The sequence below is a fragment of the Bombina bombina genome, chromosome 5, assembly GCF_027579735.1.
Source record: "Bombina bombina isolate aBomBom1 chromosome 5, aBomBom1.pri, whole genome shotgun sequence".
NCBI classification, from domain to species: Eukaryota; Metazoa; Chordata; class Amphibia; order Anura; family Bombinatoridae; genus Bombina; species Bombina bombina.
The window spans coordinates 875276353-875303778 of NC_069503.1; the positions used below are offsets into that span (position 1 = coordinate 875276353).

General features: G+C 38.8%; 1 protein-coding gene across 1 annotated transcript in view; it reads left to right on the top strand.

Annotated features, from left to right (window-relative positions):
• SPIDR (scaffold protein involved in DNA repair) overlaps positions 1–27426 on the top strand; it is a 1635101-nt gene that overhangs the window by 1442569 nt on the left and 165106 nt on the right. Inside the window, exon 11 of the mRNA XM_053715026.1 lies at positions 7652–7813. Within this exon, the coding sequence (XP_053571001.1) occupies positions 7652–7813 (162 nt within the window). The remainder of the gene's footprint in view (positions 1–7651; positions 7814–27426) is intronic.

Consider the following 27426-nt stretch of genomic DNA (forward strand, 5'->3'; position numbering starts at 1 on the left):
GTAATCTATGATGGGTCTGATAGTGGAATCTTTATTTCGGACGAAAAATATGCCGGCTCCTGCAGGGGAGGTTGATGGTCTGATGAATCCTTTTCTAAGGTTCTCTTCTAGATATGACTTAAGATGTCCGAGTTCAGGCTGGCTTAGTGGGTACAAGTGACCAAAAGGAATTGCTGCCCCAGGTTGTAGATCAATTGGACAGTCATACAGTCTGTGGGGAGGAAGATTCTCGGCTTCAGTTTTGCTAAAAACATCTAGAAAGTCAAAATATTCAGGGGGTAAGGTTTCCAATGTTAATTTTGTCTCTAATGGATCTGAATGTAAAACCAATTTATTGTTAGAACAGTATTCTGAACAGTACTGTGAGTTAAAATCAATTTTAAAGGGTAACCATTGAATATGTGGGTTATGTAACTGTAACCAATTAATGCCCAGAACAATTTTGTAGTTTGGTGAAGGTAAGACATCAAAAGATAACAATTCAGTATGACCTAGAACTGACATGCGTATTGGTATGGTGTGATGAGTTATGGGACCAGTTGTTATGGGTGAACCATCAATCACACGGACACAAATTGGTTTGCTTTTACGAATAAGGGGTATTTTATTAATTTTAACAATTTGTAAATCAACAAAATTGCCGTAGGCTCCGGAGTCTATTATTCCATCAACCGTCAGTTGCTTTTGGTCCCACTGTAGGAAAAGAGGTAAAATGAGAAAAGTGGGATTGTTTGTTACAGGCATTGATGTACAAGAAAAACCAAACTTACTTCTTTTGTTCTTTAGAAGTATAGGGCAGTCCTGTACAGTGTGCAAAGGATTTGCACAATACATACATAAGGATTTTACTCGTCTACGGAGTCTTTCCTCTGGTGTTAATGGACCGCGAGCTATTCCAATCTCCATAGGTTGTTCAGTAGGTTTTATGGATGGAGTGGCCTCATGGGTAGAATAAAGCTTAGGACGGGAATCGGTACTGTACCGTTCGGCACGCCTTTCACGCAATCTGCGGTCTAGTAGGGTGGCTGTTCTCATTAAGGCATCCAGGGTTTTCGGTAGTTCTACTCTGGCAAGCTCATCCTTTAAACTGTCTGCCAATCCAAGTCTGAATTGGTTTCGGAGAGCTACTTGGCTCCATTGAGAATCGGATGCGTACAACTTGAAATCAGCCACGTAATCCTCAACAGGCCTTTTGCCTTGCTTCAAACTTCTCATTGAGGATTCAGCTGTGAGTTGTACGTCCTTGTCTTGATACAAATCATCAAGGGCTTCAAAAAATTCATCAAGTGACCCCAGGAGGGGATCCTCAGATTCGCATAAATTATCTGCCCATGAACGGGGTTCACCTTTTAGAAAGGATATAACACTTAAAACTTTTACCCTCTCTGTTGGGTAGGTTCTAGGTTTTAATTGGAAGAGAAGATTGCAGGAGTTTTTAAATTGCCGATAAAGTTTTCGGTTACCTGTGAATGGTTCTGGTAACATAACTTGTGGCTCAGGGCTGGTGTCATGTGATGGCGATCTGAGTGATATAGAATTCCTTATTATAGATCTTAGGGATTGATTTTCAATCTGAACGTCGTGGACAGCTTGTGTTAACTGATCCACTTTCTGTGAAAGATTATACACAATTTGGGGTATATCTGTTGGTTCCATTTTTTTTTTAAAGGCTTAGTTATTATGTAAGGCTGGACCTTTAAGGAACTCAATTTACAGATATTAAAGGAGAAACTTTATTAAGTAGTCAGCTTTGTAAATAAACAGGAGTATTATGCAATATCTCTTTAAGGAAACCACAACAGTATATAAAGAAAAATAGTTTTGTTCCACCACAGAATTCAATTACTCAATATAATAAAGTAATCACAGATTTAGTGGTGAGTATAATATAGAATGATTTTGAATTAAATAACCCAATAGAACTTATCTGGTTATAGAGAAGCTGGACAATCAAGAGTTAATACAAGTATGTTATAATAGAGAAAAGAATCAAGGTTGAATAACTAGTTCAGATTAACTATTCCCTCTTATATATATTAGAATTTGTACAGGATAACTGATTAATCTTGATGGGGTTTTGTAGTGTAAAGTTAATGAAGCTCTTACAGTTCAAGTACCTTAATTCAGTGAACTGGGAGTTAGGAATCCATTCCTGTCTGTAAGTGAGAGAGATCAGCTTGAGCTGCTGCAGATCGTCAAACCGGAAGTAACTGCAATCATGTGGTAGAGGCTTCTGGGAAATGTAGTCCAGACTGAAAACGAAAGGATTAGAAGGTAAACAGCTTTTAACAACTTGTAGATGTTTTACCTTTGAAAATGAGCAGTAAATGCCAGGTATTTGAACTACACTTTGTAGTGTTGGAATGAGTGTCAAAATTTAGTTGAGTCCGGTTTAAATTATCCAGCTGTAAATAGTGAAATGTCCGTGGTAGAGATGAGATCCTTCTCATGTGTTAGGAAGTGTGGCTTGGTTCTCAGGTGTTCACAGTGGGAACAATTAGAATAACTAAGCAATGCTGCTTAGTTGCTTAGGCAATTTAAAGGGGGAGTAACCAATAAGATTTGTAGGCAGTTAAAGATACAGGATCCCTTACATAGAGGTTTCTCTGACTCAGTGATTAATACTATGTTACAAGCTCGTAAATCTGTCTCTAGAAAGGTTTATTATAGAGTTTGGAAGACTTACATTTCATGGTGTTCTTCTCATAAATTTTCTTGGCATTCTTTTAGAATTCCTAGAATTTTACAGTTTCTTCAGGATGGTTTGGATAAGGGTTTGTCTGCAAGTTCCTTGAAAGGACAAATCTCCGCTCTTTCTGTTTTTTTTTCACAGAAAGATTGCTTTACTTCCTGATATACACTGTTTTGTACAGGCTTTAGTTCGTATTAAGCCTGTCATTAAATCAATTTCTCCTCCTTGGAGTCTTAATTTGGTTCTGAAGGCTTTACAGGCTCCTCCATTTGAGCCTATGCATTCTTTGGACATTAAACTACTTTCTAAGAAAGTGTTGTTCCTTTTGGCTATCTCTTCTGCTAGAAGAGTTTCTGAGCTATCTGCTCTTTCTTGTGAATCTCCTTTTCTGATTTTTCATCAGGATAAGGCGGTTTTGCGGACTTCATTTGAATTTTTACCTAAGGTTGTGAATTCTAACAACATTAGTAGAGAAATTGTTGTCCCTTCCTTGTGTCCTAATCCTAAGAATTATTTGGAAAGATCCTTACATTCTTTGGATGTGGTGAGAGCTTTGAAATATTATGTTGAAGCTACTAAAGATTTCAGGAAGACTTCTAGTCTATTTGTTTTATTTTCTGGTCCTAGGGAAGGTCAGAAGGCCTCTGTTATTTCCTTGGCCTCTTGGTTAAAGCTTTTGATTCATCAAGCTTATTTGGAGTCGGGTCAAGCCCCGCCTCAGAGAATTACAGCTCATTCTACTAGATCAGTCTCCACTTCGTGGGCTTTTAAGAATGAAGCTTCAGTTGATCAGATTTGCAAAGCAGCGACTTGGTCCTCTTTGCATACATTTACTAAATTCTACCGTTTCAATGTATTTGCTTCTTCGGAAGCAGCTTTTGGTAGAAAAGTTCTTCAGGCAGCTGTTTCAGTTTGATTCTTCTGCTTTTGTTTTAAGTTTTTTTCTTTCAAAAATAAAAATAAACTTATTTTTTTGGGTTGTGGACTATTTTTTTTTCAGCAGAATATGGCTGTTTTTATTTTATTCCCTCCCTCTCTAGTGACTCTTGAGTGGAGATCCACATCTTGGGTATTGATATCCCATATGTCACTAGCTCATGGACTCTTGCCAATTACATGAAAGAAAACATAATATATGTAAGAACTTACCTGATAAATTCATTTCTTTCATATTGGCAAGAGTCCATGAGACCCACCCTTTTTATGGTGGTTATGATTTTTTGTATAAAGCACAATTATTTCCAAATTTCCTTTGTTGATGCTTTCTACTCCTTTCTTTATCACCCCACTGCTTGGCTATTCGTTAAACTGAATTGTGGGTGTGGTGAGGGGTGTATTTATAGGCATTTTGAGGTTTGGGAAACTTTGCCCCTCCTGGTAGGATTGTATATCCCATATGTCACTAGCTCATGGACTCTTGCCAATATGAAAGAAATGAATTTATCAGGTAAGTTCTTACATAAATTATGTTTTTTTTTTTATTTTGGGGGGTTGGTTGGGTGGGGGGTTTATTTTTAGTGGAGGTCTTAGTAATTGTTTAGGGTAAAAGAGCTGTTTAACTTATGGCAATGCCCTACAAAAGGCCCTTTTAAGGGCTATTGTTAGTTTATTGTAGGTTAGGGGATGTTATTATTTTTTATAATCTTAGAGTTTTTTATTTTTTGTAATTTAGTGTTTATTAATTTTTGTAAAGGTAGATTTTATTTTTTTTCGTAGTGCTAGGTTTTTGTAAATGTTTAATTTAGGTTTTTAATTGGTATTTTATTTTTATTTTTAGAATAGTTATGTTAAAGGGACATGAAACCCCAAAATTTTCTTTCATGATTTAGATAGAGAATACAATTTCAAACAACTTTCCAATTTACTTCTATTATTTAATTTGCTTCTTTCTCTTGTTATCCTTTGCTGAAATGTTTATCTAGGAAAGTTCATGTGCAGCAGAGAACCTAGGTTCTAGCTGTTGATTGGTGGCTGCGTATATAAACTGATGGTCATTGGCTCACCCATGTGTTCAGTTAGAAACCAGTAGTGCACGACTGCTCCTTCAACAAATGATACCAAGAGAATAAAACAGATTAGATAATAGAATTAAATTAGAAAGTTGTTTAAAATTGTATTCTCTATCTGAATCATGAAAGAATTTTTTTGGGTTTCATGTCCCTTTAAGTTAATTTATAGTTTTTATTTATATATATTTTTTTTATTTCACAGGTAAGTTTATTTTTTTAAGATAGTTATATTGTAATTTTAATTTAAAGTTAGGGGGTTTTAGGTTTAGGGGTTAATAGTTTAATTTAGTGTTTTGCCATGTGAGGGGGCCGCTGATTTAGGGGTTAATAGGCTTAGTTTAGTAGTTACAATTTGAGGGCCTGGAGGTTTAGGGGTCTATACTTTATTATAGTGTTGGTGATGTGAGGGGCCGGCGGTTTAGGGGTTAATAGGTTTATTTAGGTGTCGGTGCGGCGGAATAGGGGTTAATAACTTTTATTAGTGTCGGCGAGCGGCGGATTAGTGGTTAATAACTTTTATATGTGTCGGGGTGGCGGAATAGGGGTTAATAACGTTTATTAGTGTCAGGGAGAGGCGGAATAGGGGTGTTTAGACTAGGGTTTTATGTTAGGGTGTTAAGTTTAAACGTAACTTTCTTTTCCCCATAGACATCAATGGGGTTGCGTTAGGGTGATCTCCATTTCCAAGATCGCACATGTTAGTGTTTTTTCTAACACTTTCTCCCCATTGATGTCTATAAGTGAAAGTGTGCACGAGCACGTAAACTCAGCCCTTGACTTTAGTGCGGTATGGAGCTTAATGCACCATAACGCACAGCACAAAGAGGCTTTTCAGTAACTTGTAATGGCAGCGCTATGGAGAGTGCAGTAACGCAATTTTTTTGGCGTTACTTTCGCACCCTGTTTAGCGCAAAACTCGCGATCTAGGTGATTGTTTTTTGTTTGTTTTTAGATACCTCTTTTGTTTGTTTTTGGTAGGCTTGTACAGACTTGTCCCTCTCTACTGATAGAACTATGGAAAATATTCAGGGGAGAAAAGTTATTAGTCTAGAGGGAAAAGTCACTAGTTCACTCAATGATAAAGATAGGAAAAAATCTTTTACTTGTTGTCTGCTATGTCTTACTCGTCTGGGAATAGTGAAAATTTCCAATTTTGGCTATAGGGGTTGTCACTCAGCCATGGGCTTAAAATGGGTATAAAGTTCACTGTATCAGTATTTATATAGTAAAAATATGAGTGATTGTTACATTATATGCACATGCATGTCTTTAAAAACTCTATAAAATACAGTATTGTGAAGTCTGTACAAATATGTATTTCCTTTTAGTTTGTTTAAATATAAGCAGCTTTTACTTATCTATTTGTCTATCCATCCAGGTGTGTAAAAATAATGCCTTTGTCTACTAGTGAAGTAACGTGTCCACACAATCTTAAAGGGTTATTAAAGGGACACTAAACACAAAAAAAACTTTCATGATTCAGGTAGAGCATGCAATTTTAAACATTATTCCAACTTACTTCTATTATCTATTTTACTTCATTATTTAGATATCCTTTGTTGAAGAAATAGCAATGCACATGGGTGAGCCAATCACATGAGGAATCTATGTTCAGCAACCAATCAGCAGCTACTGTGCCTATCTAGATATGCTTTTCAGCAAAGTATATCAAGAGAATGAAGCCAATTAGATAATAGAAGTAAATTAGAAAGTTGTTTAAAATTGCATGTCCCTTTAATCAGTAATATAAAATGTTTACTTATGTATAGTTAAACATTGCAATATACTTTTATAATTTACTTTGCCCGCTTTCCCTCGTAATTTAACAGGAGCATTGTTGTTTTCTAAATTCCACTGAGTTCCTATAAAGTAATGGGCATCACTAAGTTGCCGCTTATCTGTTTTCCCTCCTGACAACTTGGAACAGATATAAAATAGGTAATAAAAGAGACTGTCCAAAATCTAAAAGGCATTTCACACTGCATTGTTTGCACAAAGATGAATAGAAAACTAGTTCAAACATGGCGGTGCCTATTACTTTATAGAAACTTAATATAGAAGCTAATCCTTTATACTTAGAATTTCAATATTTAAACAACTAATATAATTTAAAAAAAAAACATCTACATATTATTCTAAGACTAAAGTTTGCTTTAGATATTTATGTCTAGCCTTTATTTACTGGATAACATCCCTTTAAAAGAGGAGAAAAGCATGCTGTTTTTTCATTACTTCAGGGTTAGGGGAAACGTCTAGTGTCTGCTGTTTCATATTTATGATGAAATAAACTTGCAGAGTACAATATACCATAGTTTGTCACTTCAGTTTCTTGTAAGAACAACATGTTTCAAGCATCACTGCCTTTTATAGGTTTGTTTTGTTCGCCATGTATCAGCAACCAGTACAGTTTATCCCACAGTGTTTCTGATCATACCACAGTACATATATTTGCAAGTCTTATCCATAACATTATCTCCAAGTGACACAGTCAGCTGTTATATATGAGAGATTGAGAACAGCATTCTATCTCTGATTTCTTCATGCTTTAAAAATGATAATACAATATACAGTACCCCAGGGTTCGACACATTTGTTTATTCAGGAGCCAGTAAGACTATTTAGGAGCCAGACATACTTGTAGGAGACAGGCAGTAGTATTTGTATATCAATATTTGGAGAATAACCCAGAAAGATGGAGAATAACCCTAAAAGTTAGGAGCCAGGGGGGAAATTCTAGGAGCCAGCGGCTCCCTGGCTCCTAGGTTTGTCGAGCCCTGAAGTACCCTATTTTTTTTCATTCTGATTTATATAAAATGCATGAGGAAAAAATGTATGTGATACTGGAGTATCTGAGGACATCTGGCTTGTTAGATGTAATATCAGACGTTCTAGTTCATTTGACATTGTATATGATTTGCAGATAACTAATGTATTTGTCCTTGCTTTGCAGATTATGCTTTCTTATCCAGGATGCTTATGGGATATTCAGTGAATTGTACTTACAGTCTTCAATCTCTTCTGCTGATGATCTTGAGCAATACTGTAAGAAATGGGAAGGAAAAATGTGTCGTCTCTCTGGCATGAAAATCTTACAGAGGACCACTAGGGCAAGGTTAGTATCCTTCATCTGAAAGGCTAGAATGCTACAATAACATGACATTTATTTAACTTGGTTGACATAACTTGTTGAAATAGTCAGTTTTATCTTTAAAAAGCTCTGACCTATTTATCTTTACTTTGATATATGTAGGCGATCTAGCTAAGTATTTGTTAAAACAGTTTACTTTTGTCACTTGAGGATATTTCAGTTGTGTTCTGCACAGTCAGCATCCAAGGCTCCTACTAATGAAGCTCTGTTTGTCAAAGGTTTCAGAATCTGAGATGTGTCTCTGCCTTAGTTCCTGACCTTTCTATTAAATCAATATAGGGCTACAAACTTGGAGACAAAGAGAAGCTTTGAGAATGCACCTTAAAATTTAATATACTCTAATTATAATATCTAATAACGTGTATCATTATTGCTGAAGTATTTATTAGGCATAGTAATGTCCCTTTAAAGCATTGTACCAACATGTATCCGTTTATGTAAATTCTTGTGATTTTTGCCATTTCTCTGCTAATAAGTGCTTATCACTTGAAGGTGCCTGCTTCGTGAGTATAAATGCATTAAAGTGACATTCTAGAGAAAAAAAAGTTTATGTGTTTCAAAATACATAAAGACATAATTAAAGTTGCATTTCTGGAACACCCCCATTCTACTCCACATATGGATAGTGATTGGATCATATAGATGTATGCTTGCTTCTGATTGGTTCACCAGCTGGAGTGTTACATGAGCACAATTCTGACCCTGTCTGCAGGGATTTTTATAAACTTATAATGCTCTAACAAAACAAATATTTTATTTTTACACTAGACTGTCCCTTCAGTTCTGTACTGTTTGGCTATATGTTTATATTTAACATCTGTATCACTTACATTTACAATACTAAGAATTATCAGCCCAGTTTAAAAACTCATATTCCAACAAACAATAATTAATTTTCTATCCCTTTGATCTTTAAAAAAGTTATATATTGGACCCAGGTGTTTTCATACAGTGACATTTCTACACATACTGGGAAGGACATGCACCACCCAGAATTGCTTAGGTAAATCCTCAAGACAGCAACACAACATAAAAGGTTTACATATTGACATATACAGAGGTGGTTCTGGGGGTGCTACTAGTGACCATTTGCTATTCACTCCCGAGCAGACAGTGAGCACTGCAGCAACAATTGCACGACCACGCTAATCATCAGCCATGCCTGCTCGATTTTGAGCAATTACATTTTGCACTACAATGTCCCTTTAAGCAGACACTCAATTGGCCTTTGTTTCTTATTGACCGTCAAATATATGTTTCTAAGTACCGTAACATGCTAGACATGTCTTATATAGTTCAGCATTGGTTAGGCGCCACTGATTTGAGTCCATTATATTAACAGATGAAGATCAGACTTCTCTTGTTCTATAAATGTTTCTTGCTATACAAAAGTTCCTTTAAAGGGACAGTCTAGTCAAAAATTGTTATTGTTTCAAAAGATAGATAATGCCTCTACTACCCATTCCCCAGCTTTGCACAACCAACATTATTAGATTAATATACTTTATAACATTTAAACCTCTAAATTTCTGCCTGTTTCAAAGGCTCTATTTACAGCCTCTTAATCACATGCTTTTTTATTTGCTTCTCACGACAGTAGACTGCTAGTTCATGTGGGCCATATAGATAACATTGTGTTCACGCCCGGGAAGTTATTTAAGAGTTAGCACAATACAGTACTAAATGCAAGTCATAAGATCATAAAAACAACGTCATTTGATCAGGGGGCTATCAGAGGCTGCTTAGATACAAGGTAATCACAGAGGTAAAACATATATTAGTATTACATTGTTGGTTGTAAACTGGGGAATGGGTAATAAAGAGATTATCTATCTTTTAAAACAATAACAATTTTATTGTAGACTGTCCCTTTAAGGGATGCAGACTGTTTGCACACACAGATGACATGCTTTCTTCTAACATATTATTTACTAATGTTTAAAATATGTTTTTGGAACATTCAAAATTCTTTCTGAGCACATACAGAGCTTCTAAAATATTTCTGTTTGTTTTCTTTAGCACAACTATTTGATTCCCCTAATAAAACAGAATCCAGTTAGAAAACATAAGCAATTATTTTTACAAAATGGTTTAGTCAGAGAAATGTACACAGGTAAATAATGCAAAACAATTCATTATATATGTTTATATTTCACCTGAATCACAAATGGCTTTTCCGCTGCATATCCAACTTTATTATGTAATGAAAAGTTGTACAAGTTTAAATGTATTTTACTTATCCTACTGCTTAAATGGACAGTAGACACTTTGTAAAAAGATTTCTTTCATAAAGGTGGTGAGTCCATGATCAATTACTCATGGGAAATATACTCCCGACCACTAGGAGGCAAAGATTCCCAAAACTCCAAGACGCCTTTAAACCCCTTCCACCTTATTGGAAACTAGTCTTGTCTTTGAATCGGCAGGAGGAAGGTGAAGAAGGGAGGTGCACCACATGTTTGTGAAGATGGCTCTCAGACCAATTTGAGGCCCAGTTTACCTTCATAGAATTACTGTTTGAAAAGAGGAAAGTCTTTGGAGTTTGGGTAGTGACCAGTGTTCCCTCAAATGAGTGCGACAGAACAATGATTTGGTAAGCCCTGTGCACGTGTAAATTAAGGCCATGCATCACAGGGAGCATTTGTAATCTTGGAGTCTTTGTGCTCAAAAAGCCTCTTGGCAGAGCTCAGTTGTGTAAGCAGTGGCGACAATGGCAGCAGTGGTAGGTGAGGATGCTCACGTTGATGATTCTGGACATGGCAGGAGCTTCTGAACCATAAGTTTGGGAACTAAATAATTGTCGTAGATAACAGTGTAATGGTTACTAGACACAATATTACTGACTCAGGGCTCTGGGGGAGCCAGTAATACTTGTGGAGCTGGCTATTAGCCCTTACTATCTGATCAGCTGTATACAGAAGAAGGAACAGCTTAGCAACTATTTAGAGCTCAGAGTGAACTGCTGTCCAGCAAGCTTTATATCTGCATATGTTTAATGTAAGGACTGTTGCAGGTGGATGTGTGTGTGTGTGTGTAACATGACTATAGTTGATTTTATTAAACTGCCAGCATTATCCCCTTTACTGAAATGTATACATCAGGTGCATTCATTTAAATGTTTGTAAAATGTTTGTATTAGGCTTTGGGGTAAGAGAAAAAGTTTACTTTAATTTTATTGTCAGTAAAAAAAATATGATTTTTTTTTTTGCTGTTAATTAAAAAAATATGTACTTTAACCTACTTTGTTGTTTGTACGACAATGTTTACCCTAAGGATTTAGATTTTGAGATTTTGTTGTGTGCTGATGTTGGTATTGTATGTGAGGCTTGCCTTACTAAATTATTTTAGTTTAATTAATACTTAATTTTTTAAAGGAGTTTTTTCCTTTTAATTATTTTTAGCCGGATATCTTGTGTCATTTCTGCATAAGTAACTCCCATGAATTGTTACTTTGCTTTTTTGCACAAAACTTGATCACTTTAGATTCTGCAGTGTAGATAAATTAAATGTTTGCTAACCAAATGTTGGCTTGCTGAGTGTGAGATATTTTGTGTGTCTGTATGTGTGAGGGAGAGTATGTGTTTTTTTGAGGGAGAGTGTGTGTGTGAGGGAGTGTGTTTGAGTTTGTGTTTGTGAGGGAGAGTCTCTCTGTGTGTGTTTGTGAGGGAGGGAGTGTGTGTGTAGGAGAATGTGAGGGTATGAGAGATTGTGAGGGAGAGTGTGTGTTGTTTAAGAATGTGAGGGAGAGTGTGTATGTGTGTTTGAGGGAGCGTTATTGTGTGAATATCTATGTGTGAGTTTGTGTATGTGTTGTTTTCAAGTGTGCACACATTTCGGTCACTTGCCCAAAATTTGCACAGCTACATTTTTTTGCGCATAGTGCTCACAGAAATTAGAAGGAACATTGTTAGTGGCACAAAACACCTATTGGAGTTAGTCACAAGCCTTCCACAGGTGTTGCAGGAACCGGTCCTTAGCCTCCTCCTGTTGGTTTATGGTTATGACTAGTCTTGAAAAAGGCCCCAGTTGTGGGCCGAAACGCGTTGGCAATTATATGGTGAGCTACATTCCTTGATTATATAATATCTTAACAGTATTATACTATACAGGTGGCCCTCGTTTTACAACGGTTCAATTTACACCGTTTCAGAATAACAACCTTTTTTTCCAGTCATGTGACTGCTATTGAAAAGCATTGAGAAGCAGTGCATTTATTAAAATAGCCAGTAGGTGGAGCTGTCCGCTTGTGTTGCAGCAAAGCCAAGCAAGCTGAAATTAATCAGTTTAACCAGACCTGAGCTATCAAGATATCAGATATCAAAGGAACAAGATCTTCCTGTCTATAAATCAGTCCAGATTGGAATGCATAGAAACAACTGTTTGCCTAAAAATGCAAGTGAAGTCTGTGTTGTATGAATATTGTATTAGGTTTATAATGCTGTTTAGCAAATGTTTTTGTTCATTTAACTTAGTTTAATTATATATTTTGTGTTGTGTGATTATTTTATAAGGTTTATAATGCTGTTTAGCATTTAAAGTCTTCATTTCAAAGCTTTAAAAATAATGTATTAGGTGTTACTTATGACAATTTTGAGAGGGGCCTGGAACCTATCTCCCTCACTTCCCATTGACTTACATTATAAACTGGGTTTCAATTTACAACGGTTTCGATTTACAACCATTCCTTCTGGAACCTAACCCTGGCGTAAACTGAGGGCTACCTGTATTTATTTTCTATTTACAGGTTTGAGGATTTCCCAGCCTTTTTACTATTACTTTTTACTTTTGTTGCTATTTTTTATTTTTGTTCTTAGTTTTTCATGGACTTCCCTGTTTTTATTGTATGGACACACTAGAGAACATTTTGTATTGATTGGATTACAATAAGGACATTTTCCACTTTGTTTTTTAAAAGCATTCCTTCTTTTTCATCACATATTTTTTCACTTTTGTGCCACATTATTTTGCGACGAGATCACTAACATTATTATTTTTTTGGTTCAGCACTAGCTTGTGTACACACTAGTTGTTTTCACATCACCATTTTTGTCACTATTGTATTGTTTCATTTTTTCACTTTTTGTTTACCCCTACACCAGGGTTAACAGACCAGGAGGATTACACCAGGTCACCTTGTAACGGATCTAAAGTTATCCGAATCACATTATTCTTATTATATTATTATTTTTGTAATTTTTGTGTCTATGTTTATGTTTTGATGTTTATGTTTATCATCTGTTAGCATCCATTAGTTAATCATTGGGTGCCTCCTTGGTAGGATCATACACATACTGTTTTTGTATCATCCACTATATCTGCCACTTGTATACTCATCATTTGTTTTTATCTAATTTATTGATGTTTTTATGTAACATGGATCCATGCCCATTTAATAAATTGTATTAATTTTGTTATGTTAATCTACGATTGTATTTGAGGTTAGTTTGTCTTCAAAACATCTTAGGCTCTTTCTTTGTTTTTGGTAACCACGATTACATAGGGGCAAAATTAGATTTGAGCTAAGTCCCACGCATATTTTCACCAGCACTCTAACATCCATTAGATCTTGCCTCTATTGGCGCTCCTTTCTAGCCCTTCACACATTAGATTTCCTCTGTGGGTAGTTGGGGACCCACCTTAGATAGGAGCTATAGATCGCTAATTCTAAGCGCTGCAAGAATCATATATACCGGTTTATGGTTATACTCCACATATTTAGATTCTCTGCTGTCACACGTACAACACTGTCACACGTACAACACTGAATTGGCTATCTACTGGAAGCAGTCCTTCTCTGCTTATGGTTTAGTCCAGTAGTGTGGGTGCTTATAAGGTAAGTGTGGGGGTTGTTGTTTGGCACCTGCTTAGCCTGTAGGCTATTAGTAGGTACTCACTTATGGGTATATCATAGCCTGGGGACTATTATGTCAGGCATTGCAAATGGCATCAGTATACAAATATTTTATTTCATAATAGTTAGACTTAAAAGTGCGCAAAATATGTTTTATTTCTCTTGATGAGTGTATCCAGTCCACGGATCATCCATTACTTATGGGATATTCTCCTTCCCAACAGGAAGTTGCAAGAGGATCACCCACAGCAGAGCTGCTATATAGCTCCTCCCCTAACTGCCATATCCAGTCATTCTCTTGCAACCCTCAACAAAGATGGAGGTCGTAAGAGAAGAGTGGTGTTTTATACTTAGTTTATTTCTTCAATCAAAAGTTTGTTATTTCTCCAACATAGGTGTGTCCGGTCCACGGCGTCATCCTTACTTGTGGGATATTCTCTTCCCCAACAGGAAATGGCAAAGAGCCCAGCAAAGCTGGTCACATGATCCCTCCTAGGCTCCGCCTACCCCAGTCATTCTCTTTGCCGTTGTACAGGCAACATCTCCACGGAGATGGCTTAGAGTTTTTTAGTGTTTAACTGTAGTTTTTATTATTCAATCAAGAGTTTGTTATTTTGAAATAGTGCTGGTATGTACTATTTACTCAGAAACAGAAAAGAGATGAAGATTTCTGTTTGTATGAGGAAAATGATTTTAGCAACCGTCACTAAAATCCATGGCTGTTCCACACAGGACTGTTGAGAGCAATTAACTTCAGTTGGGGGAACAGTGAGCAGTCTCTTGCTGCTTGAGGTATGACACATTCTAACAAGACGATGTAATGCTGGAAGCTGTCATTTTCCCTATGGGATCCGGTAAGCCATGTTTATTACGATCGTAAATAAGGGCTTCAAAAAGGGCTTATTAAGACTGTAGACTTTTTCTGGGCTAAATTGATTCATTATTAACACATATTTAGCCTTGAGGAATCATTTTATCTGGGTATTTTGATATAATAATATCGGCAGGCACTGTTTTAGACACCTTATTCTTTAGGGGCTTTCCCAAAGCATAGGCAGAGCCTCATTTTCGCGCCGGTGTTGCGCACTTGTTTTTGAGAGGCATGGCATGCAGTCGCATGTGAGAGGAGCTCTGTTACTTAGAAAAGACTTTCTGAAGGCGTCATTTGGTATCGTATTCCCCTTGGGGCTTGGTTGGGTCTCAGCAAAGCAGATACCAGGGACTGTAAAGGGGTTAAAGTTCAAAACGGCTCCGGTTCCGTTATTTTAAGGGTTAAAGCTTCCAAATTTGGTGTGCAATACTTTTAAGGCTTTAAGACACTGTGGTGAAAATTTGGTGAATTTTGAACAATTCCTTCATGTTTTTTCGCAATTGCAGTAATAAAGTGTGTTCAGTTTAAAATTTAAAGTGACAGTAACGGTTTTATTTTAAAACGTTTTTTGTACTTTGTTATCAAGTTTATGCCTGTTTAACATGTCTGAACTACCAGATAGACTGTGTTCTGAATGTGGGGAAGCCAGAATTCCTATTCATTTAAATAAATGTGATTTATGTGACAATGACAATGATGCCCAAGATGATTCCTCAAGTGAGGGGAGTAAGCATGGTACTGCATCATTCCCTCCTTCGTCTACACGAGTCTTGCCCACTCAGGAGGCCCCTAGTACATCTAGCGCGCCAATACTCCTTACTATGCAACAATTAACGGCTGTAATGGATAATTCTGTCAAAAACATTTTAGCCAAAATGAACACTTATCAGCGTAAGCGCGACTGCTCTGTTTTAGATACTGAAGAGCATGACGACGCTGATAATAATATTTCTGAAGGGCCCCTAACCCAGTCTGATGGGGCCAGGGAGGTTTTGTCTGAGGGAGAAATTACTGATTCAGGGAACATTTCTCAACAAGCTGAACCTGATGTGATTGCATTTAAATTTAAGTTGGAACATCTCCGCATTCTGCTTAAGGAGGTATTATCCACTCTGGATGATTGTGACAAGTTGGTCATCCCAGAGAAACTATGTAAAATGGACAAGTTCCTAGAGGTGCCGGGGCTCCCAGAAGCTTTTCCTATACCCAAGCGGGTGGCGGACATTGTTAATAAAGAATGGGAAAGGCCCGGTATTCCTTTCGTCCCTCCCCCCATATTTAAAAAATTGTTTCCTATGGTCGACCCCAGAAAGGACTTATGGCAGACAGTCCCCAAGGTCGAGGGAGCGGTTTCCACTTTAAACAAACGCACCACTATACCCATAGAGGATAGTTGTGCTTTCAAAGATCCTATGGATAAAAAATTAGAAGGTTTGCTTAAAAAGATGTTTGTTCAGCAGGGTTACCTTCTACAACCAATTTCATGCATTGTCCCTGTCGCTACAGCCGCATGTTTCTGGTTCGATGAGCTGATAAAGGCGGTCGATAGTGATTCTCCTCCTTATGAGGAGATTATGGACAGAATCAATGCTCTCAAATTGGCTAATTCTTTCACCCTAGACGCCACTTTGCAATTGGCTAGGTTAGCGGCTAAGAATTCTGGGTTTGCTATTGTGGCGCGCAGAGCGCTTTGGTTGAAATCTTGGTCGGCTGATGCGTCTTCCAAGAACAAGCTACTTAACATTCCTTTCAAGGGGAAAACGCTGTTTGGCCCTGACTTGAAAGAGATTATCTCTGATATCACTGGGGGTAAGGGCCACGCCCTTCCTCAGGATCGGCCTTTCAAGGCAAAAAATAAACCTAATTTTCGTCCCTTTCGTAGAAACGGACCAGCCCAAAGTGCTACGTCCTCTAAGCAAGAGGGTAATACTTCTCAAGCCAAGCCAGCTTGGAGACCAATGCAAGGCTGGAACAAGGGAAAGCAGGCCAAGAAACCTGCCACTGCTACCAAGACAGCATGAAATGTTGGCCCCCGATCCGGGACCGGATCTGGTGGGGGGCAGACTCTCTCTCTTCGCTCAGGCTTGGGCAAGAGATGTTCTGGATCCTTGGGCGCTAGAAATAGTCTCCCAAGGTTATCTTCTGGAATTCAAGGGACTTCCCCCAAGGGGGAGGTTCCACAGGTCTCAGTTGTCTTCAGACCACATAAAAAGACAGGCATTCTTACATTGTGTAGAAGACCTGTTAAAAATGGGAGTGATTCATCCTGTTCCATTAAGAGAACAAGGGATGGGGTTCTACTCCAATCTGTTTATAGTTCCCAAAAAAGAGGGAACGTTCAGACCAATCTTAGATCTCAAGATCTTAAACAAGTTTCTCAAGGTTCCATCGTTCAAGATGGAAACCATTCGAACTATTCTTCCTTCCATCCAGGAAGGTCAATTCATGACCACGGTGGATTTAAAGGATGCGTATCTACATATTCCTATCCACAAGGAACATCATCGGTTCCTGAGGTTCGCATTCCTGGACAAACATTACCAGTTCGTGGCGCTTCCTTTCGGATTAGCCACTGCTCCAAGGATTTTCACAAAGGTACTAGGGTCCCTTCTAGCTGTGCTAAGACCAAGGGGCATTGCTGTAGTACCTTACTTGGACGACATTCTGATTCAAGCGTCGTCCCTTCCTCAAGCAAAGGCTCACACGGACATTGTCCTGGCCTTTCTCAGATCTCACGGATGGAAAGTGAACGTGGAAAAGAGTTCTCTATCTCCGTCAACAAGGGTTCCCTTCTTGGGAACAATAATAGACTCCTTAGAAATGAGAATTTTTCTGACAGAGGCCAGAAAAACAAAACTTCTAGACTCTTGTCGGATACTTCATTCCGTTCCTCTTCCTTCCATAGCTCAGTGCATGGAAGTGATCGGGTTGATGGTAGCGGCAATGGACATAGTTCCTTTTGCGCGCATTCATCTAAGACCATTACAACTGTGCATGCTCAGTCAGTGGAATGGGGACTATACAGACTTGTCTCCGAAGATACAAGTAAATCAGAGGACCAGAGACTCACTCCGTTGGTGGCTGTCCCTGGACAACCTGTCACGAGGGATGACATTCCGCAGACCAGAGTGGGTCATTGTCACGACCGACGCCAGTCTGATGGGCTGGGGCGCGGTCTGGGGATCCCTGAAAGCTCAGGGTCTTTGGTCTCGGGAAGAATCTCTTCTACCGATAAATATTCTGGAACTGAGAGCGATATTCAATGCTCTCAAGGCTTGGCCTCAGCTAGCGAGGGCCAAGTTCATACGGTTTCAATCAGACAACATGACAACTGTTGCGTACATCAACCATCAGGGGGGAACAAGGAGTTCCCTGGCGATGGAAGAAGTGACCAAAATCATTCTATGGGCGGAGTCTCACTCCTGCCACCTGTCTGCTATCCACATCCCAGGAGTGGAAAATTGGGAAGCGGATTTTCTGAGTCGTCAGACATTGCATCCGGGGGAGTGGGAACTCCATCCGGAAATCTTTGCCCAAGTCACTCAGCTGTGGGGCATTCCAGACATGGATCTGATGGCCTCTCGTCAGAACTTCAAAGTTCCTTGCTACGGGTCCAGATCCAGGGATCCCAAGGCGGCTCTAGTGGATGCACTAGTAGCACCTTGGACCTTCAAACTAGCTTATGTGTTCCCGCCGTTTCCTCTCATCCCCAGGCTGGTAGCCAGGATCAATCAGGAGAGGGCGTCGGTGATCTTGATAGCTCCTGCGTGGCCACGCAGGACTTGGTATGCAGCTCTGGTGAATATGTCATCGGCTCCACCTTGGAAGCTACCTTTGAGACGAGACCTTCTTGTTCAGGGTCCGTTCGAACATCCGAATCTGGTTTCACTCCAGCTGACTGCTTGGAGATTGAACGCTTGATCTTATCGAAGCGAGGGTTCTGTAACGAGTCTCCCTAATGTTTCTGGAATAAATATGAGAAATGTTGCTCTTTTGTGTACAGACCCCTTAATTACTACTATGTATAGGAGTGAGACACATTGAGCAATTATTACACAGTAATTGAATTAAGTGAATGTCAATGAACTTATATGATTCACAGAGTAATTCACTTCTTAGGCAGGCATTGAATGAGATTCGGTTTCATATGTTATATGCCAATATGGATTGCAATAAAGATAATGGAAAAAGAGGCTTCAGAAATAAAGTCAATCTCCTTTCAGAATTAACCTTCACACACACTCTAAAATATATACACACAGACAACCTCCAATCATCCCCACAGGTTATGTGGAATGGTGCAAGATAGACACTGAGCGTATGGCGCTTTGTGTAGGCAGTGTTATTTAATGATCTCTTAGCTAACAGTATCTGGGTAAATACCGCTGTCAGATCAATGTTGTAGTTCTTGAGAATACACTGAACAGAGTCACTGTCTAGAGTAGCGGAGTTCAACGAATCAGCAGAGTTGGTAATCCATATTTTTACATAGAAAGAAAGTTTACCTGTATTGTTTAGGGAGCGGAGTTCTGAGTGCCGAAAGCAAATTAGAGTGTGTGACTCACTTCCGGTTATCGGCGTCGGCGTCTGAAAACAGCTGTGGGTACTGTCAATTGTGGAATATCCGATATACTCACAAAGAATGCAGATTGTTAGGTGAGATGAATATAGTTTCAATTTGTATTTGCTTCAGAGAAAGTGTCCATAGGAATCCAGGTTTGATATCTGTGAAAAGTCTTAAAGCAGGTAAACTTAATCTCTAGAGACCTGAGAGAAACGAAGCAGGTGTCAGCTGTGAATACAGAGTCTTAACTTCAATAATCAGGCAAGGAAATGACGTAATTGGTCCCTCTTTATAGTGCCAGGTAAAACAGCAGGGATATACCTTAAAGGTATATCACATATCCCCCCCGTTAAGGGTGACCCGCCGAGGGGAGGAAGTGCGGCTTGGCTGGATGGCGACGATGAAAAGAAGCCACCAGTGCAGGTGCATGCACGTCAAGACGAGATTCCCAAGAGTTATTTTCAGGACCATAACCCTTCCACTTAATCAAGTATTGTAAACGGCCCCGATGATAACGTGAGTCAAGTACACGTTCCACCTCATACTCAAGATGATCTTGGAGAACTACAGGAGGAGGCGGCTGTGCAGAAGCATTTCGAGTGTCAGCCACATATGGCTTCAAAAGGGATACGTGGAAAGTTGGATGTATGCCAAAACTTTTTGGTAGAGTCAAACGAACAGCGTTTGAATTTACAATATTCTCAATCGGAAAAGGTCCTACGAACTGATTGGCCAGTTTTTTACAGGGAACTTGTAACTTTAAATATTTAGTCGATAGCATAACCAAGTCTCCAATTTTATAATTTGGACTCGGTGTTCGGTGTAAATCATAGTAATGTTTCTGGCTGCGTTTTGCTTCCTCTAGATGTGTTTTAAGTAGCTGAAGTCTGTCTTGTAAACTAGTTGCATAGTCTGATGCACTGGGACAGTTAACAGTAGTATGTGTCAAGGTGAGTGTAGTTGGATGGTAGCCGTATGTAGCAAAGAATGGGGACATTTTCGTAGAGGAAGAAATGGAGTTATTATAGGAAAACTCCGCCATTGGTAGATAATCCAGCCAATCATCCTGGAGATGTGTAAGGTAACAGCGAAGGAACTGTTCCAGGGTTTGATTCAACCGTTCTGTTAACCCATTACTTTGTGGATGATATGCGGTTGAATATCGATTATCTATACGCAGTCGTTTACATAGGGACCTCCAAAAAGCTGAGGTGAACTGCGTACCTCTGTCTGTGATAATAGTAGTAGGTAGCCCATGTAGTTTGACTATATTATTTAAAAATACTTTTGCTGTGAGCATAGCTGTGGGGAGGCTTTTGAGAGGTATGAAATGACCCAGTTTAGTCAAATGGTCGACCACTACAAGTATCGTAGTATATTGGCGTGAATTCGGTAAGTCTACTATAAAATCCATCGAAATGGTGGACCAAGGCATATCTGGGATCGGCAGTGATGTTAAATAACCAATTGGTTTGTTATGAGGTTTTTTATTCCTAGAGCAGATGTCACAGGTGTTGACATATTGCTCTATTGTCTGTAGCATATTTGGCCACCAGAAATGACGTTTGATTAAGTCAGTAGTTTTTTGCACCCCTTTATGACCAGACAATGAGTTGTCGTGATGGTGTTTCATAATAAAGTTTCTCAAAACTTTGGGTATATACATTCTGTCGTTATGGAATAATAACCCTGATGTGGAGTCAGTTACACAATTGGTTGGGGGGTCATGTTCTCTTTTTAGTTCTATCAAAATGTCCATCTCCAAATTGGAAAGAGTTCCAATGAATTTTTCTTGTGGTATAATAGGGTTTAAACTTTCTGTAGTGTTTGTAATGTCATTCATTCTGGAGAGAGCATCAGCTTTCGTGTTAGCGTGTCCTGGTCTGTAGGTGATTTGGAAGTCAAACCTATCCAAGAATAGAGACCACCTGACTTGACGTGCTGATAACGTCTTACTTCGTTTTAAGTACTCGAGATTCTTGTGATCTGTAAGTATGAGGAATGGTTCTTTAGCACCTTCAAGGAGATGTCGCCAGTGTTCTAACGAACTTTTGATTGCTAAAAGTTCTTTATCTCCGATACTGTAATTTGTTTCAGCAGGGAGTAATGTTCTTGAGAAGTATGCTATTGGATGTAAGTCTTGAGTATCTTTGTTACGTTGTGACAGAACTGCACCAATTCCTGTATTGGAGGCATCAACTTCCAATATGAATTGCAAATGATAGTCTGGTAAAGTGAGAATCGGAGCTGTAGTGAATGAGTCCTTTAGATTAATGAAAGCTTCTTGTGCATCGTTAGACCAAGTGAATTTTTTACCCTTCCTAGTAAGTTGAGTTAGTGGTCTTACTAGTGTAGAGAAGTTCTTGATAAACTTTCTATAAAAATTCGAGAACCCCAGAAACCTCTGGAGGGCTCGAACAGTTCTTGGTCTTGACCATTCCTGGATTATTCTTATTTTTTCAGGGTCCATCTGAATCTTGTTTGGAGAGATGATATAGCCAAGAAATTTTATTTTTTGGACATGAAAAGTACACTTTTCCAACTTTGCAAATAACCTGTGTTCCCTTAAACGAGTTAGAACCCATCTAACATGTTTCTCATGTTCCTTAAGATTTTTTGAGTATATTAGGATGTCATCCAGATAAATGATGACACATATATCTGTTAGATCCCGAAAAATTTCATTAATGAAATGTTGAAATGTAGCGGGTGCATTGCTCAAACCAAATGGCATTACGTTATACTGAAATAATCCGTAACGAGTTCGGAAAGCTGTTTTCCATTCGTCACCCTTTTTTATTCGAATTAAATTATACGCACCCTTCAAATCTAATTTGCTGTATATAGTGGCATCTGACAATCTTTCTAGTAGTTCGGGAATCAGTGGTAAGGGATACCTGTTTTTTATGGTAATTGCATTAAGTGCTCTATAATCTATTATGGGTCTTAGTGTCTGATCTTTATTTTTGACGAAAAATATCCCAGCTGCTGCTGGTGATGTTGAATGGGAAATGAAACCTTTTTTAAGGTTGTCATCAAGATACGTTCGTAAATGAGTGAGCTCTTTTTGGGAAAGTGGGTAAATTTTGCCATATGGGATTTGAGAACCTGGTATTATGTCTATGGGACAATCAAACTGTCGATGTGGTGGTAATGACTCAGCTTCCTTTAGGTTAAAAACATCTAGTAGATCAGAATATGCCAGTGGTACCCCATTTGCGATGTTGCCAATTGTGTAGTGTGGGTAGCAAGTTTTGAGGCAATAGTCAGAAGTTAATTGTAGAGTATTTTCTATCCAGTTAATGTTAGGATTGTGTGTGGTTAACCAAGTATATCCTAGAATTAGACTGTGTTTTTCAATTGGTATGATATCATATGTCAGATATTCTGTGTGTCCCCCTACAGTTGTTGTAAGTAGGGGTATAGTGTGATGTGTGATGGGACCCTGTTGGATCATAGATCCATCTATTAATTTTACAAATACTGGTTGCTTTTTACACACAGTGGGTATTTTATTTTGTTGTACAAACAAAACATCAATATATAAGCCTGAAGCTCCGGAATCTATAAGTGCATCACTCTGGATATGTAGTTGATCCCACTGCAAGGAGAGAGGAAGTGTAAGTTGAGTTATCTTACTATTATTACATAAAGAGATAGATTGGTAACTCTTACCCTTCTTTTGTTTTGCCAGTAATGGGCATGTGGCCACAGAATGCTCCTTATGGCCACAATAAAGACATAGGTTAGATAGTCTTCTGCGTGTTTTTTCTTCTTGACTTAGGGGACCTTTAATTGCTCCAATCTCCATTGGTATGGAGTAGGTTGAACTTTTTTCTTGAGAAGTAGATGGGATGTAAGGGCGTCTAGTAGTGGTTTCATAAGAACCTCTTTCTGCCTTTCGTTCTCTAAGTCGCCTATCTAACGTAGTGCTTAGTTTGATGAGTCCACAGAGGGAATCAGGTATTTCCAATCTGGACAGTTCATCTTTTAGTGTCTCAGAGAGTCCGAGACGGAACTGATTCCTTAAGCTGATGTCATTCCACAGGGAGTCTGTGGCCCACATTTGGAAATCAGTAGTGTACTCTTCTACCGTCCTCTTCCCTTGCTTAAGTGAGCGTAACTTTGTTTCTGCTTGCATTTGGCTATTGGTGTCCTCATATAGACTTGACATTGCTGCAAAAAAATCTGAAAGGGAGTCCAGTATTGGGTTGTTATTTTCAAAGAAACGATTTGCCCATGTCCGTGGTTCTCCCACTAAATAAGAAATGGTTGTGCATACCCTGATTCTATCTGAGTGATAGGTGCGTGGCCTGAGAGAGAATAATAGATTACAGGCGTTTTTAAAATCACGAAATTCCGACCTTTTACCTGCAAAAGGTAATGGTGCTTGAACCTGGGGTTCAGGTATATCATGTTGTTTGGTAGTAACACATTCCTTTAAGAGATTTTTAATGGCAGTATTTTCTGTTTGCACCTCTTGTAATGCATGGGCAAGATAGTCCAGTTTCTGATAAACATTAGAGAATTCGTTTTTAATCTCACTTGGATCCATGTTTTAAAATAGTAATCAAAACAGGAATCTTAATTATGGCCTGATTATTATGTAACGAGTCTCCCTAATGTTTCTGGAATAAATATGAGAAATGTTGCTCTTTTGTGTACAGACCCCTTAATTACTACTATGTATAGGAGTGAGACACATTGAGCAATTATTACACAGTAATTGAATTAAGTGAATGTCAATGAACTTATATGATTCACAGAGTAATTCACTTCTTAGGCAGGCATTGAATGAGATTCGGTTTCATATGTTATATGCCAATATGGATTGCAATAAAGATAATGGAAAAAGAGGCTTCAGAAATAAAGTCAATCTCCTTTCAGAATTAACCTTCACACACACTCTAAAATATATACACACAGACAACCTCCAATCATCCCCACAGGTTATGTGGAATGGTGCAAGATAGACACTGAGCGTATGGCGCTTTGTGTAGGCAGTGTTATTTAATGATCTCTTAGCTAACAGTATCTGGGTAAATACCGCTGTCAGATCAATGTTGTAGTTCTTGAGAATACACTGAACAGAGTCACTGTCTAGAGTAGCGGAGTTCAACGAATCAGCAGAGTTGGTAATCCATATTTTTACATAGAAAGAAAGTTTACCTGTATTGTTTAGGGAGCGGAGTTCTGAGTGCCGAAAGCAAATTAGAGTGTGTGACTCACTTCCGGTTATCGGCGTCGGCGTCTGAAAACAGCTGTGGGTACTGTCAATTGTGGAATATCCGATATACTCACAAAGAATGCAGATTGTTAGGTGAGATGAATATAGTTTCAATTTGTATTTGCTTCAGAGAAAGTGTCCATAGGAATCCAGGTTTGATATCTGTGAAAAGTCTTAAAGCAGGTAAACTTAATCTCTAGAGACCTGAGAGAAACGAAGCAGGTGTCAGCTGTGAATACAGAGTCTTAACTTCAATAATCAGGCAAGGAAATGACGTAATTGGTCCCTCTTTATAGTGCCAGGTAAAACAGCAGGGATATACCTTAAAGGTATATCACAGGTTCTCAGATTCTGTTATCGATACTCTTGTTCAGGCCAGAAAGCCTGTAACTAGAAAGATTTACCACAAAATTTGGAAAAAATATATCTGTTGGTGTGAATCTAAAGGATTCCCTTGGGACAAGGTTAAGATTCCTAGGATTCTATCCTTCCTTCAAGAAGGATTGGAAAAAGGATTATCTGCAAGTTCCCTGAAGGGACAGATTTCTGCCTTGTCTGTGTTACTTCACAAAAAGCTGGCCGCTGTGCCAGATGTTCAAGCCTTTGTTCAGGCTCTGGTTAGAATTAAGCCTGTTTACAAACCTTTGACTCCTCCTTGGAGTCTCAATTTAGTTCTTTCAGTTCTTCAGGGGGTTCCGTTTGAACCCTTGCATTCCGTTGATATTAAGTTATTATCTTGGAAAGTTTTGTTTTTAGTTGCAATTTCTTCTGCTAGAAGAGTTTCAGAATTATCTGCTCTGCAGTGTTCTCCTCCTTATCTGGTGTTCCATGCAGATAAGGTGGTTTTACGTACTAAACCTGGTTTTCTTCCAAAAGTTGTTTCTAACAAAAACATTAACCAGGAGATTATCGTACCTTCTCTGTGTCCGAAACCAGTTTCAAAGAAGGAACGTTTGTTGCACATTTTGGATGTTGTTCGCGCTCTAAAATTCTATTTAGATGCTACAAAGGATTTTAGACAAACATCTTCCTTGTTTGTTGTTTATTCCGGTAAAAGGAGAGGTCAAAAAGCAACTTCTACCTCTCTCTCTTTTTGGATTAAAAGCATCATCAGATTGGCTTACGAGACTGCCGGACGGCAGCCTCCCGAAAGAATCACAGCTCATTCCACTAGGGCTGTGGCTTCCACATGGGCCTTCAAGAACGAGGCTTCTGTTGATCAGATATGTAGGGCAGCGACTTGGTCTTCACTGCACACTTTTACCAAATTTTACAAGTTTGATACTTTTGCTTCTTCTGAGGCTATTTTTGGGAGAAAGGTTTTGCAAGCCGTGGTGCCTTCCATTTAGGTGACCTGATTTGCTCCCTCCCTTCATCCGTGTCCTAAAGCTTTGGTATTGGTTCCCACAAGTAAGGATGACGCCGTGGACCGGACACACCTATGTTGGAGAAAACAGAATTTATGTTTACCTGATAAATTACTTTCTCCAACGGTGTGTCCGGTCCACGGCCCGCCCTGGTTTTTTTAATCAGGTCTGATAATTTATTTTCTTTAACTACAGTCACCACGGTACCATATGGTTTCTCCTATGCAAATATTCCTCCTTAACGTCGGTCGAATGACTGGGGTAGGCGGAGCCTAGGAGGGATCATGTGACCAGCTTTGCTGGGCTCTTTGCCATTTCCTGTTGGGGAAGAGAATATCCCACAAGTAAGGATGACGCCGTGGACCGGACACACCGTTGGAGAAAGTAATTTATCAGGTAAACATAAATTCTGTTTTTTAAATGGTACCGGAGTGTGCTGTTTATCTCAGGCAGTATTTAGAAGAAGAATCTGCCTGCATTTTCTATGATCTTAGCAGAAGTAACTAAGATCCATGGCTGTTCTCACATATTCTGAGGAGTGAGGTAACTTCAGAGAGGGAATGGCGTGCAGGTTTTCCTGCAATAAGGTATGTGCAGTTAATATTTTTCTAGGGATGGAATTTGCTAGAAAATGCTGCTTATACCGGATTAATGTAAGTAAAGCCTTAAATGCAGTGATAGCTACTGGTATCAGGCTTATTAATAGAGATGCATACTCTTATAAAAATGTAATATAAAACGTTTGCTGGCATGTTAATCGTTTTTATATATGTTTGGTGACAAAACTTATTGGGGCCTAGTTTTTTTCCACATGGCTGGTTTGATTTCTGCCTAGAGACAGCTTCCTGAAGCTTTCCACTGTTGCAATATGAGTGGGAAGGGCCTATTTTAGTGCTTTTCTGTGCAGCTAAAAATACTGACAGAGACATTCAGCTTCCCTCTGCATGATACAGGACATCTCTGAAGGGCTCAAAAGGCTTCAAAGTCGTGTTTGAGGAGGGTAACAATCACAGTAGTCTGTGGCAGTTGTTGTGACTGTGTTTAAAAAAACGTTTTTGTCATTTATTATTCTGTTTTTGTTATTAAGGGGTTAATCATCCATTTGCAAGTGGGTGCAATGCTCTGCTGACTTGTTACATACACTGTAAAAATGTTGTTAGTGTAACTGCCTTTTTTCACTGTTATTTCAAATTTTGTCAAAATTTGTTTCTCTTAAAGGCACAGTAACGTTTTTTATATTGCTTGTTAACTTGCTTTAAAGTGTTTTCCAAGCTTGCTAGTCTCATTGCTAGTCTGTACAAACATGTCTGAAACAGAGGATACTTGTTCATTATGTTTAAAAGCCATGGTGGAGCCCCATAGGAGAATGTGTACTAAATGTATTGATTTCACCTTAAACAGTAAAGATCAGTCTTTATCTATAAAAGAATTGTCACCAGAGGGGTCTGTCGAGGGGGAAGTTATGCCGACTAACTCTCCCCACGTGACGGACCCTTCGCCTCCCGCTCAAGGGACGCACGCTAATATGGCGCCAAGTACATCAGGGACACCCATAGCGATTACTTTGCAGGACATGGCTGCAATCATGAATAATACCCTGTCAGAGGTATTATCCAGATTGCCTGAATTGAGAGGCAAGCGCGATAGCTCTGGGGTTAGACGAGATACAGAGCGCGTAGATGCTGTAAGAGTTATGT